At 40.9% G+C, this 14,001-nt stretch overlaps 1 protein-coding gene across 10 annotated transcripts in view; it reads right to left on the bottom strand.

Moving 5' to 3' along the window:
- The window catches only part of SDCCAG8 (SHH signaling and ciliogenesis regulator SDCCAG8), a 229,597-nt gene that overhangs the window by 149,949 nt on the left and 65,647 nt on the right, over nucleotides 1-14,001 (bottom strand). For 8 of the 10 annotated variants that reach the window (XM_032317272.1, XM_032317273.1, XM_032317277.1 and 5 more), the window contains 3 exons: nucleotides 12,736-12,888; nucleotides 3,663-3,797; nucleotides 707-823 (listed from right to left, as the gene is read on the bottom strand). In XM_032317272.1, coding sequence (XP_032173163.1) covers nucleotides 707-823; nucleotides 3,663-3,797; nucleotides 12,736-12,888 — 405 coding nt within the window. The remainder of the gene's footprint in view (nucleotides 1-706; nucleotides 824-3,662; nucleotides 3,798-12,735; nucleotides 12,889-14,001) is intronic. The other 2 variants (XM_032317275.1, XM_032317280.1) reach the window with 2 other exon arrangements.

Here is a 14,001-nt window from a genome sequence, read left to right as displayed (position 1 = left end):
ATAAATAAAATCTTTAAAAAAAAAAAAAAAGAATGAAAACCTTCAATGTTCTACACTGTAATACAAAAGTAGCAAACCCAAAGTGGGTCTATTAGAACTGCCTCTCTCAAAACTTTATACATGTCATCAATTAAAATTGGAGTAGCTACACGATCTCAACAAAGATATAACATAAAACATCTGTTCAACTGAAATGGAAGTAAGCAGCATTTCCCCCTAACATTTCTAATTTCCCTGTATTTAAGGCTTCTTGAGCAAACGTATTCATGGTTATCTTAGTTAAAACTGGTTTCGCTCTGCCAACAATCAATTTGATTGACATATTTACATATCAACTCATCTCATCTTACAAATTTTAAACTTTTTCACTTAAAATTGGATTCAAGTTGGCATCTTTCAAGAACTTTATGTACGTATATTTTAGGTTCAAACTGTGCATTAGTACATTTTTTTTTTTACTTTTGTAAGTAATAGATACACATATCCAAATGTATATTTATGACCTGTCAGAATGGGATTTTATATGCAGGCAGTTGTATTCTCACCATTTCATGTGAAAGGTGATAATTTTAGGCAAGTATAAATGAAATTCTTTTAATAGTATAAACGGGATTGTTCCATTAGTTAGAAGCAATATAATAGAAATAAATAACTTACATCTTTAATTATGTCTTTAATCGTTGTAGTTACACTTGTCATCTCTTACCTCATCTTTAATTTCAAGATCCCTTTTAGTTTTTGTTCTGTACTCTCTGTGTTCCTTTTCCGCTTCATCCTTCTCCATTTTGGTTCTATTCAACTGATAGCGCATTTCCCCACACACCTGTTAGATTGTAAAAACTAGATCAATAGCTGCGGGAATCTACCAGGCCATGCCTGCAATCAGATCTTTTGGTGCCCCCTAGAGGTCATATACATAAAGTACAGTAAAACTTTCCTAAAAACGGCCTTTTCCGTTAGAATATTCAATGTATTCTGTTAAGATGTGAAGGCAATATCAGGTATTAATGAATTTAACAATTTCAAATTATGATAAAGAAATGTATAACTGGGAAGTTTAAGTAATGTGCCCAAGATTTTTTGTGTAAAATAATTTTCAATTGCATATTATCATTCAAAATGCATTATTGTCTCCATTTTATATAGATAAAATCATTAATTAAAATATTAAGCTATGTGACTATCCATTCAAATTGTTATGGTTTAAATATACAGTTTATATAGTAAAGTTTTCCTTTAAAGATTTGATCAGTTAGGCTTTTATTTAAGGAAATTTATAAAGGAATTTTTCTCTCTGCTAAGAGACTGTATGGTATTAAAGTGTATAGTAGAACGCAGTAGTTCCTGTAATTCTTGTAGACAATGTCAATCTTAAGCACTGTGTGATATATTTAAGTTAATAAACACTGTCTGATAAAAGGCACAGACAGGAACCATTTATAACTGTAGCATTCAACATAAAAGGAAAATACACATTTAAGTGAAATGATTTTAACATATAATTAAATAATGAATACACACAGCATCTTAAGAGTGTCATGTCTCATCCTTTATACAATTTTCTTTTTCAATCCAGGGCCTCTACAGACAGGTAAATATATTTGGAAAATCCAACCAGCAGATAAATCTAAACAAAGAAATTATGAGCCTTTGAGATAACTGAGAACCTGCAGAGAGATTAATTAACACACAAGTCTGCTAATTCAGTCTTTGATTTACAAATACAACTTTTTAAAAATCGTGTATCATCCAAAGGTTATAGTTGCTTGAAACTTTTCAATTTGGGGATTTCTCCAAAACTGATTAGAACTTCAGAAATTAGTTTTTATCATTACTGAGGTATTAGAATCTTACAAAACCTTTATCTCCCGTGTTCAAATAAAATATACTTTGAAAAATAAACAAATCTTTGTCTAAAGGTTATAGTGACAAGACAGAGAAAAGTAAGTTTTTCTCCCCAGTGCCCCTCAAAATGCTAGAAAAAGAATAAAATTACAAAAAAATTGATTTGAAATTCAGATACCTTGAATGTGTCAGAGCTGATGCTTCTCATTTCAGAAAAAAAAAAATAGTAATTTACAAAAAGTTATTAATTTTAAAGATAAATAAAGTTTAAAATTAAGAATGACAGAAAAAAATTAGGGCCCCAATTTGCTTGCTTTCTTATTCTTATTCCAATTTATTTGATTTAAACACATGAATGAAATGGAAAAAACCCAATTGATAGTACCAAAAAAATAGTAATTACCCAGGCATTGTGTTTCAAACCCAATACCAACACAAAATTATTGCTTATTATTATATGTCTAAGCATTCAGTTTTACTTAAAATTATTTCATCCCTTAATTTTATTTTTAAAGTTCCCTTGCCTTACTATTTTCACTTTAGCACCTGCTAAGTTAATCCATAACCCTTAAGTTTATCTAAAATAAACTGGCAAATTACATTGAAGTAGAATGATATCTCAGGGTTGGTGTCACACAGGAATGCTTCTAAAGCTTGAGTCTTTCTGGAAGGTTCTAAAGACAGAGGGAGCATCTTTACTGTACACGTTCCAACAGAAAGTTCTCTCCCTACAATGGACTGGACCCTCTCACCACCAGCTTTCTCCTATAAATCTGGATGAACCACGGCCAGCCCTCAATATCCATTCCCTTACTTCTACCCCTACCTTCACACAAACACATTTAGGGTATTGGAACATATGGTATTTTAAAACTTTTATGTTAGCTAGCTTGAATTTTAGAAAGCAAATGGAGAATTACAGAAATTCAAGGGAAAAATAAAAAAATATAGGATTTGTTTCTTCTGTATATAAATTAAAGGTAAGTTTAATGACTAAGTCATAAAGCAACAGTGGCATTACAAATATGTCAACATTTAAGAAGATATACTGACAAGTAAAATGCAGTATGAAAAGGTATGCATTTCAAACAAAATCATCTGTGTAAATTGGTAAAAAAAATCAATCAACTGAATTTATTACATCATGCATGCCTATATTTAGTTTCTTACTTTTAAGGCAACTTATTGCTGAAGTCTACATGAAATTTAGTGTTCCATAAATATGTACCTTAGAGTAACCAGCAAAGACTATTAAACATTTCAGTTTTTGGTTTACAAGCTTGTAATGCCCATAGCACAGACACCATGATATTTTATTTTAAGATTTTATTTGACACTGATATTTTAAAGTATTAAAATAAGACACTTGGTGTTGGAGCTTTGATTTTAGAGTCCAGGTTGAAAAGGAATGGGAGGTGGAGAATTTTTTATGTTAAGCACACTCTTCATGTGGTAAATAAATCTCTTTACTATCACTGTAGAGATCAAACCCATGCAATCCCTGGTGTTTAACATCTCTCCTGTCCAATTTAGAAACATAAGTTTTATCAAATATTTAATGATTAAAGTAATGAAACTTGCTTACTGACAAGTTTGTCTCAGCCATTTAGCCTTGAGTTCTTCCAGGACATTATCTGTGTCTAATTCATCTTCTGCATTTGCAGCACCCATCAGAGGGCCTGTCAATAAGTAAATGCTGGCTTCATGACCATTATGTGGATCTTTACTATCTTAAATAACAAAAGTTCTCCACTTCAAACTGCTTTCTGGGCTTTGTACATTAGGAAAAAATTAGAAACTAAAATCTCACTTTGTACCTTTGTGACATCCATTTCTTTGGAAGCAAGCTGGTTTTGAACTTCCTCAAGCTGATTAATAGCTGAAATCTTCTCTCTTGTAACCTTTTCAACCTGGGCCTCCAGTTGGGCAATGTTTTGAGACAGGGACAACATCTGTAAGAAGAAAGAGAAGTCCTAAACCATAACGCCATTTGACACAATAAATATATATATATATATATATATATATATATATACACACATATAAAGATTTTATTTATTTATTTGACAGAGAGAGAGAGATCACAAGTAGGCAGAGCAGCAGGCAGAGAGTGGGGGGCAGAGCAGGCTCCCTGCTGAGCAGAGCCCGATACAGGTCTCAATCCCAGGACCCTGGGATCATGACCTGAGCCGAAAGCAGAGAATTAACCCACTGAGCCACCCAGGCGCCCCTGACACAATAAATATTAAGAACATTGATTACTCAGCCATAAAAAAGAACGAGAATTTGCCATGCGCAACAACATGGACGGACTTAGTGTAATGCTAAGTGAAAGAAATCAGAGAAAGACAAAATATCATATGATTTCACTCATTTGGGGAATTTAAGAAACAAAACAAAGGAAAAAAAAAAAAAAGAGACAAAGAAACAAAGAAAAAACACAGACTCTTAAATACAGAGAACGAGCCTCCCCCCAGAGGGGAGGTTGACGGAGGACGGGTGAAACAGATGAAGGGGATTCAGAGCACACTTATCTTGATGAGCACTGAGCAATGTATAGATCCGTTGAATCAGGGGCACCTGGGAGGCTCAGTGGGTTAATTCTCTGCCTTCGGCTCAGGCCATGATCTCAGGGTCCTGGGACCCTGGGATTGAGGCCCACATTGGGCTCTCTGCTCTGCGGGGAGCCTAGTTCCCCCCTCTCTCTCTGCGTGCCTCTCTGCCTACTTGTGATCTGTCTTTCCCTCTGTCAAATAAATAAATAAAATCTTAAAAAAAAAAGAACTGTTTAATCATTATATTGTACACCTGAGACTAATATACTACTATATTAAAAAAATCTTGAATTAATGGGAGTCTCTGCATGGTCACTGGGTTCACTCTTAAGCCATTTCTCTGTGGACTGGGTATGCCCATTTCTCCACTTCCTCAACTCACCCATCCCCCATGACTTAAATATGTACTTCCTTCCCATTCATTCCCTGGTCTCTACCCTCATTTTGGGAATCACACGTAAGATGGTAAGACCAAAGTTTGGGTTGAAACTTTAAGGTGACAGACAATCTATACAAGTTGCGGAAGGGACAGATATGAATAAATTTCAGAGGCGATGTCAAGGAATCAGAGAAGTCTGGGGAGCCTGGGCAGCTCAGTTATTTGGGCATCAGGCTGTTGGTTTTGGCTCAGGTCATGATCTCAGGGTCCTGGTTCAAGCCCCACGTTGGGCTCCCGCTCAGTAGGGAACCTGCTTGAGATTCTCTCCTCTCCTTCTCCTTCTGCCCCTCCCCCAAAGCTCACACGTGTGCACACATTCTCTCTCTCAAATCAATAAATCTTAAAAATGATTAAATCTTACCAAAAAAAAAAAAAAAGAAAGAAAGAAAGAAAGAAAAGAAACCGGGGAAGTCTTAAACCCTTCAACCAAATGGAAGGAGAGAAGGAGCCGATGGGAGAGCCGGAGAGGCGGGGGGTATCTTTAGAGAGAGCGACTGGGGTTCTGTGCATCCTACTTCCCTCCTCCCAACACCAAGAGGCGGCTCCGGCACTTCCTGAAAAACCCCACCCACCCTCCTGTTCCCTAGCTACCCCCATTCCTCCTCTTAGCCATCATTCCCTCTCCTCGGGAAGGTTTCTTCGACCTCTCCCTCCCAGCACAAAACAGGAGCCCCTTCCCACACTCAGGGCTGCTATTCGCTACTCTGTACTGGGACAGCCATGCCTGCAGTCGGCGGCCGGCATCCATTCGCACGGATTGCTGCCCACGCGGTGCTGGTGGGTTAATATCTTGACTCTCTCTGGATGCGCTGCCCCCACCACCTCCGTATATCCCCATCACACCACAACGTGCCACGCCTGTGTACTTCCCGCCCCACACACTTGTCTCACTGTTTACTTGTTTCCTCCCTTAGACTACAAGTTCCTCAAGGGCATGTTCCTCTGGAGGCGCAAGTGTTTGACGAATGACTGGATCATTGGAATAAACAGGTTTTTGGAGGAGCTATCCATTCTATGAATGTCAGCTTCCTACTTTTTCTTCTCAGGGTGAGAAATGCTTTCTAGATCTTAGATTTAACCTTTACAGCCTTTTATTTGCAATGATATTTTACTCTGCTACAGGAAGTCAAAATTTTTTAGACTCTTAATTTCTTGTTTGTATTGGCAGCTTTAAAAGTGAAGAAGAAATGCTACCTTCCTAGAGAGGGAAACACAGACATATCGATCAGTTTTTAATCTGTTAAACAAAAGCACGTAACAAAACTCAGAGTATTTTAGGGGCGCCTAGGTGGCTCAGTTGGCTAAGCATCTCCCTTCAGCTGAGGTTGTGATCCCAGGGTCCAGGGATGAGCCCCACAATGGGCTCCTTGCTCAGCAGGGAGCCTGCTTTTCCCCCTCCCACTCCCCTTGATTGTGTTCCCTCTCCTGCTGTCAAATGAATAAATAAAATCTTTAAAAAACAAAACAAAACAAAACAAAATGGAAAGATTATTTTAAATTTACTGTAGTACACAGACATGGGTGTGAATTCAGTTTTACAACTGAAATCAGTAAGAACGCAATGTTTGTGATAAAAATCAAGATTGCCTTTGAATTATGTAACTAGTTCAAGTTGACACATATGAAAATAATGAGCCCTGGTAGTGATTTTCTAATTAAATGGTAGATATATTAATTAACTTTTCCGGGGACTGTGAAGAATTGTACCTTTGACTTATGGCTGTTTACATGTCCTTCTTATCCTCAAAAGACTGGCTGAAAATCTAATTTGCACATAAAATTACTTTTACTAATACCAGGCTACAAACTATTCTAATGCATATTGCAGTACAAACCCCAAAATGAAAGTCAAAAGAAGTTAAACGCAACCAATAAACAGACTAATTTATACCTCTAATTTAAAAAATTCAAGTTCTTAAGTATCCATATTATGAAGGTAATTATAGCTTTTCTGGAACCACACAACAGCAGCGAACTTTAATTACCAGCTACTAAAAATCATACTTACATGTGAAGATATATCTTATGGTAAACATATTAACATTGGTGGTTTCTGAAATAAATATGCAGACATTCACTTGCTAATTGTAAATTCCAAGTCAGTTTCTATTATAAGCATGTAACAAATCACACTCCCTCCATCTGATTCCCTCTCTCTGCCACCCATCACTTCTTTCCTCTGCCCACTACCTGTCTGCTCCCTCCTGTCACCCACTTCCTGAGGCCTCCGCTCCTGTTGTCACACCTTCCTTTCCCCCACGCCCACCATCTGGAAGTCAGCATTACACTGCAGGAGCTTCTTCATCCACATCTGTTGCGGAGACAGAAGGAACACAGACAGCTGCAACACTGCTGGATGTCCAGGGCGTCGACATCAGGTAAGTCCTTTAAACTTTGACAGGGGCAAGCAAGAGACAAGGACACCCAGGCTGGGAGAGCTTGATGGAAATCTTTAGGCTAAAGCAGTCCCTAGTGTCCTGAACATGGTATAAAGTGGTACTCGCTACAGAACAGGTGCGAGAATGAAGGATGCTAGCCATGGACTGTTATCAAGGGAACCAACTGAAAAAATGTGTAGACCATAGGGGGCGCTCACTAAGTATGATAAATGACAGATTGAACTAACAGACCCAGGGGCTCAGCGCAGCCAAGGACCATAACTGAAGACAACAAACAAACTCACAGCAAGTACTGTTCATGAGGGGAATGATTCAAAATCTGTCTAGGTAGAAGACATCTGCTCTCCTAGAGCTTCCCACACATGCGAAATTTAATGAGAACGAGTCAGGAGAAAGGAAAGAAAAATAATAAAAAGAGAGGAAGAAAGTCTAAAAGTCTCACAAGCCTTCCTGACTGCTCAGAAAGGGGGCGGGGGGTGCTTGCTTTAGCCCTCACTACAGAGCTCTCACAACATTAGGATGAATTGTTCAGTCTCCCGCTTCGATTAACGTCCTCTGCCAGGCCGAGTGAGATTCATTCTCTCTTTTCATCCCCTTGAAGGGCGAATTATATTGAATTAATTTTCAGTTGAAAAAGATGAGATTCAGAAAATTAAGGAATTTGCCGAAGTTCATTGAAGCTAATGAATCAAGAGTAAAGCCAGTCTTTATATTCAAATCTGTCAGCTTTACTAATACAGAGGCCCGAGAAATCCATCCCATCTGGCTGGCGGCTTCTCTTTCCCTGGAGTAAGAATAGTAATAGCCTCGAGCTAAAAGTTATTAAACGTCCACTCTAAACCAAGTATCTCAGGCCCTTTCGAAACATTCAGATTTAATCCTACCAATTCCTTGAGTAGATCAACTCGATGACTTACTCCTCTGAAATTTGGAGAAGTCAAATGAATTATTCAAGGTCACAGAAAGCTCAACCTGCATTCAACTCTAAATCCTTTGACCCCAAACCAAAGCCACCTGCTGCCATCTTCTGGTGATGGCCATGCCCAAGTGCAAGGACCACTCTGAGCTCTTCATTCAGACACTTTATTTAGGGCGGGACCTTGAGATTCAATGTCAGCCAAGGCTGGTCTTTGCTATGGATCCCATTCTCTGTCACACACACAACATGAAGTACACAGCTGCCGCCACACCACGCCTCACGCTCAGTTACAGCCAGCAGTCCTCTCCCCGTGCTCTGCATTTCTGAATCCCATCGACACTCTGAAACTCAGTGAGATCGCCATGCTCCTCACAAAATCTTCCATGATCTCTTGCAGACACAGACTGTTCTGACCCTCTGAACAAACATCTCAGTCGTACCTTTCCGACGGCACAGGGCCTTTTTCCTTCCCCTGTACTCTATTCATTCACTCATCTGACAAATACAGAGCACATTCTATGGGAGTGGAATATGCCAAGAAATGACGATATTAAAGAACCACTCAACCAGGGGACTCAGCGTAAACTGGGGGAGACAAACAATTCAGTAAGAATTTGCAGTTAGTTGAGTTACAGGAGCCCATAGGGAAGGCTCTCGATTCATCTCTGGGAGTAAGTGGTAACTAGAAGGACTCTGAAGGGTCGACTGGAGAGGGCAAGGGGCCAAGCGTGTGCAAAATCCTGAAATGAAAGCACAGCATGGCAGTCGGGCATGTTTGTGCTGCAGGGAGTGCGGTAGGTCAGTATGGGGGCAATGCAAGAAGAGAAGTGGAGGGAGATGACCCTGGAAAGCCAAAGAGAGAAAAAGAAATGTAGAATTCTCAATTGATTCTAAAGGATCCTAAATTTTATCCAAGGGGTTGCAGCGAGACACGAAAGGATTTTAAAGCAAAAGACTGACATATTGACATGTTCATTTGAGAAAGATCCTGGCTGTGGCTTAGATGAGAGGGAGGGTTGACTGCAAGGAGCGGGGCTCGGGGCCACAGAAATCACCCAGGGCGGAGGTCCAGATAGCAGTGGGGCGGACAGACAGGCCTAGGAGCAGGAGTCGCTAGCGTTTGGTGCCCTAATGATGAGTAGGGTGGCGGAGGGAAAGAGCACAGGAACGTCAGCAAGATTTGGGGGTTGGAAACGGGACGAACGGCAGCTCCCCGGGGAGAGGGAGGACGGGAAGTGAAGCTGGTTTGGGAGCTCACTGGGGAGCTGGGGATTTAGGAATCGAGTCCACATACATGAAACTGGGAGCAGCAGTAATGCCGAAGACCCCCAAATCTAAGGCTCTCTGCTACACTCTAGACCTTTCCATCAAGCTGCTTTCAGGATGTGTTTCCTTCCTTGCCTCAAAGGCACTTTACACTCCGAGAAAACTGAAAAGCACATACCATCATCCTCTCAAATCAAGAATATAGACCCAAAGAAATCAAGGAAAGAGAATCTTTTAAAGGGAAAAAGAACTAAAAAAATTCCCTAAAAGTAGCACAAGGAGGGCTTCCGTGAACACAAAGAGAGGTGAAACAATGGAGACGACACGTGCAGACCGACCTTTCGAGAAATGTGCCCATCACGGGGAAGAGCGTGGAGGGACATGGGCTCACCGTGGCGGCTTCCAGCCTCGGCTGCACACTGGGCTCCCCTGAACAACGTCAACAATGCGGACACCCGGATCCTACCACAGCTGCTTACACGTGTCGGTTTGGGATGCCGATGGACAGTAAGATTTCCGGAGCCTCCGTGGAGCCGAGATTGAGAATTACCGGATTGGAGGATTGCTTCTTTCAATGGATGAGAGAAACCTGAGCAGCTTCTCCTCATGAGGAAGACAATTCAGTGGGGGGGGAGGGGAATAGAAATGATATCCCTGAGGGGCACCGGGGTGGCTCAGTCGGTTGAGCACCCGACTCTTGCTTTCTGCTCAGGTCATGATCTCAGGGTCTTGGGATCGAGCCCTGCAACAGGCTCTGCGCTCAGCTCAGAGTCTGCTTGTCCCTCTCCCTCCTCCTCAGCCTTACACACCCCCTCAAATAAATAAATAAAATCTTTACATTAAAAAAAGAAGAAGAAGAAAAAGAAATGACCTCCCTGAGGTGCAGGAAGAGAATGGAATCCAGGGCAAAGGGAATGAGTGAGCGTGTGGCTTCTCCTGTTCTGATGGGGTTGGTGTCCTGGTAGAATTTTACTTGAAGGCACAAGTGAGAGGGAAGTGAAATAGGAGAAATGGTTGAAGTTTTCAGTTTTTTTGTTAGGTAAGTAAGGCTCTCTGCTGAGAGTGAGGGGAACGCTGGTATAGTAGAGATTCTGAGGAGAATAAAAGTGATTTAAAATGGTCCTTGAAAATGGGCCCAAGATACCATCACTGCCACCTGGACTAGGATAATTACCTCCCACCTGATCTCCAGGCATTTATTCTGATTTTCCTTCCAATCTCTTGACAGATGGTGCTTCTCAAATATAAATGGCATCATGACGCTGCCCAATTTAAAGTTGTTCAATGGCTTTACATTAGTTTTTGGATAAAATTAAAAATCATGTGCACTTTAAGGCCATCCGTGCTTTGGTCCCTACATGCTACCCCAGCCTCATCCCCCACTACTGTCCCCACTCCCATGCTCCAGTCACCCGGGCCTTCTTGAAATTCCAAAAAAGTCAGACGCTCTTTAGCTTCAGAGTCTGGGGCTGTCATTTCCCTGGGCATGAAACTCTTCCTCTCGACTCTTCAGCCGACCGCTCCCACTCAACCCTTTTGAGTTTGTAAAATCTCTTCCATAGGGCAGTTCCTCCTGACGGCCTGGACTCGGACGTGCCTGAATCACATTCCCTGGAACCCTCTATGGTACTTCCTGTGATACTGTACTGTACTGCGATACGATACTGTACTGTACATACGATACTTCCTGCGATACTATACTGAACTGCGATAAAGTAATCAGAGTTTGATTAAAAATCACATATGGGGGCACCTGGGTGGCTCAGTGGGTTAAGGCTCTGCCTCCGGCTCAGGTCATGATCTCAGGGTCCTGGGACCGAGTCCCGCATCGGGCTCTCTGCTCAGCAGGGAGGCTGCTTCCTCCTCTCTCTCTGCCTGCCTCTCTGCCTACTTGAGGTCTCTGTCTGTCAAATAAATCAGTAAAATCTTTAAGAAAAAAAATCACGTATGGAAGTGTTGAATGTCTTCCTCTCCCTCCTCCGGCAGCGGGTCTGCACGTTCCCGGGCCCTCCAGTCACCGTCCGCTGAGCGCGGCACAAACGGGGGAGAGGACCGCACGGCAGGACGGCTGCGAAGCGGCGGGAGCACCGCGGACACCGGGTCCGGACGCACAGTGGCGCCGTCTGCAAGGCTCAGATCGGCCGCCCCGGCCAGAGAAGGCAGATGGTCAGACTGACGTAGAGCGAGGTTCTGACAGGCGCCACTCTTCGAAAGGCTGAGACAAGGGAGTTTACAGTAAATGCCTCCGACACTCACGTGACTTAAAACCCCTGGACATAACTTGTGATCTTCCTCTTTATATAACCTCAGGAGCACACACTGGCCTCGCACAGTAACACTCAGGAGCCGTGGCTGAGCAACATGGACATGACTCACCGGAGTATCATAATACACAGCATTCGGGGTACACGCTGCGAGTCGCTTTAAAAACCAAACTAAACAAAACATGCAATGGCTGTTTTAGTGATTTTACAGACCCCACGTTGCTCAGTTTTTACTCTATAGTAGCAACTTTAAAGGTTTATTTATTTTAGAGAGAGAGTGTGATAGCGTGTAAGCTGGGCGAGGGGGGCAGACAGAGAAAGAATCCCAAGCAGACCCCACACTGAGCACGAAGCCCACCTGGGGGTCCCTCTCACGACCCTGAGATCATGACCTGATCGAAACCAAGAGGCGGACACTCAGCTGACTGAGCTACCCAGGCGCCCCCACTGCAGCAACTTTAAAGTTCGGTTTTAATTCCAAATCCCGGTTTATGACTTCCAAACGCTGCGCATTTCGAGTCAGCTGTTCCTTTTGCCTTTCTTCTCTTCCCTCCGGGTATTCACCTGGTTACGTTCATTACTCATCACGCAGTTTGTCAGAACCTACTTTGTACAGTGCATATAATTACTTTTTCTTGGTTACTTGGTTTCTTACATGTGTTTCATCTTCTACAAGTCTGAGAGTGGGGGAATTGAGTGGGGAGTCAACTTTCCTGGATGTAGCCCAGGTTGAAATAAAATCTGGGTATCTGCAGAGCATCTGCCTTTGGCTGACAAACATGAGAGAGGGAATCAAACAGAATGGTGGGATCAAAGTATAATCTTACAATTTCCTACCACGGAATCGAATTGACTATTTTACTTGGAGAGCTCTGAGAATATAACTTTCCTCGAGAAATTGGTGGGAGAATTGAAAATTTCTATGAACTCTAGATTACAAGTAACTACTTAGGGACCGTTCATTCAAGAAGGCCAGCCTACTGTATCACCGGTGACATCACCAAAAACATTTCTGCCGCAGCAGGTAACAAACTGAATCCACAAGTACCTTTGATCCCAGGTCCTCCCGTTCCTTTGTTATTTCTCTTCTCATTGTCTCCTTCTCAAAGGCCCTTTTCTCTTGCTGAGACACGAGTTCTTTTTCCAGTCGCTCTGTCTGCCTTTCCAGTTCATTCTTCAACTGCTCACACTGGATTAAAACCTGCCAGAGGAAGACGGGAGTGAAACAGGGCCTCTGACTTTGCAAAAAATGAGAGGAAAATGAGACAATTAAGCTTCAATTTTATTTAAAATCATTGCAACTCACTGTAAAGCCCATTAGAGTAATTTTATATTTATTTGTCAATACCACTCACAAAACTAAAACACTATTCAAATGTTACTTTTATTCACATGTTTCAATTTTCACAATTAAGGCTATATTAACTAAGCAACTAAGAAAATTCAGGTTAATGGACCCTGATGAACACCACAGGTGAAACCAAATTTTGAAAATAAGAAACAGAAAAATCAAGTGATCTAATATTTTTCAATTATATAGCATATTTATACTAAATGAAATATAGAGGTATCCAATATAACTAACTTTTCATTTACTTATGGTTAAAAATTAGTGAAATACTTCAAAACTTAAAATGAGAAGTACTTTTATTATATACTGGCATTTATTTTTAACATCATCAAGTAATCAAGTTTCCTTAAATATAACTAGGATAAGATTTAGTTCACTCTCTTTATAAACATAACAAAAGTAAAAATTATGTAATAATAAAAAATTAATAAAAGATAATAAAAAATTAAAATTTAGGTAATAAAAAAATTTAAAAATAGTAATAATAAAAAATTTAGATAAAGACTCGAAACAACATTTACCACCTAGTTCTATGAAATGAGAAGTGCCATCGTCACTGCTGGTAACTTCCAAGTCCACGGTTGTTCCTTAGTCCTAATTTCCCACTCTGAATTTCTAGAAGTAAAAACTTTCTAACTTCCTTTTAACTACATCTACTATCTTTATGCAAAATACCCAATAGGAAACTAATTTCAAAATTCCAATTTAAAAAACCCCAATAAATGTAAGGTGCTTGACACAGAACCTCTGAGTCATTCTTTGGTGTCTTAGTCTGATCCCAGTGGCTTCTTATCCAATATCCAACATCCACCTCATTCAAACGCTGTGTTCCCCTGAATTGGAAACCCAAGTAACCCAAGTCTCACATGACTTATAAACTGTGTAAGTTCGTATCCAGTTATATATTTGATAGTCATATCTGTTGTGGATGATGAGGGAAATGGTCTTAGTAACGTATGCATA

This window comes from Mustela erminea, chromosome 17, assembly GCF_009829155.1.
Source record: "Mustela erminea isolate mMusErm1 chromosome 17, mMusErm1.Pri, whole genome shotgun sequence".
NCBI classification, from domain to species: Eukaryota; Metazoa; Chordata; class Mammalia; order Carnivora; family Mustelidae; genus Mustela; species Mustela erminea.
The sequence above is the reverse complement of the archived record's forward strand: the minus strand, read 5'-3'. Positions and strand labels throughout refer to the sequence as shown.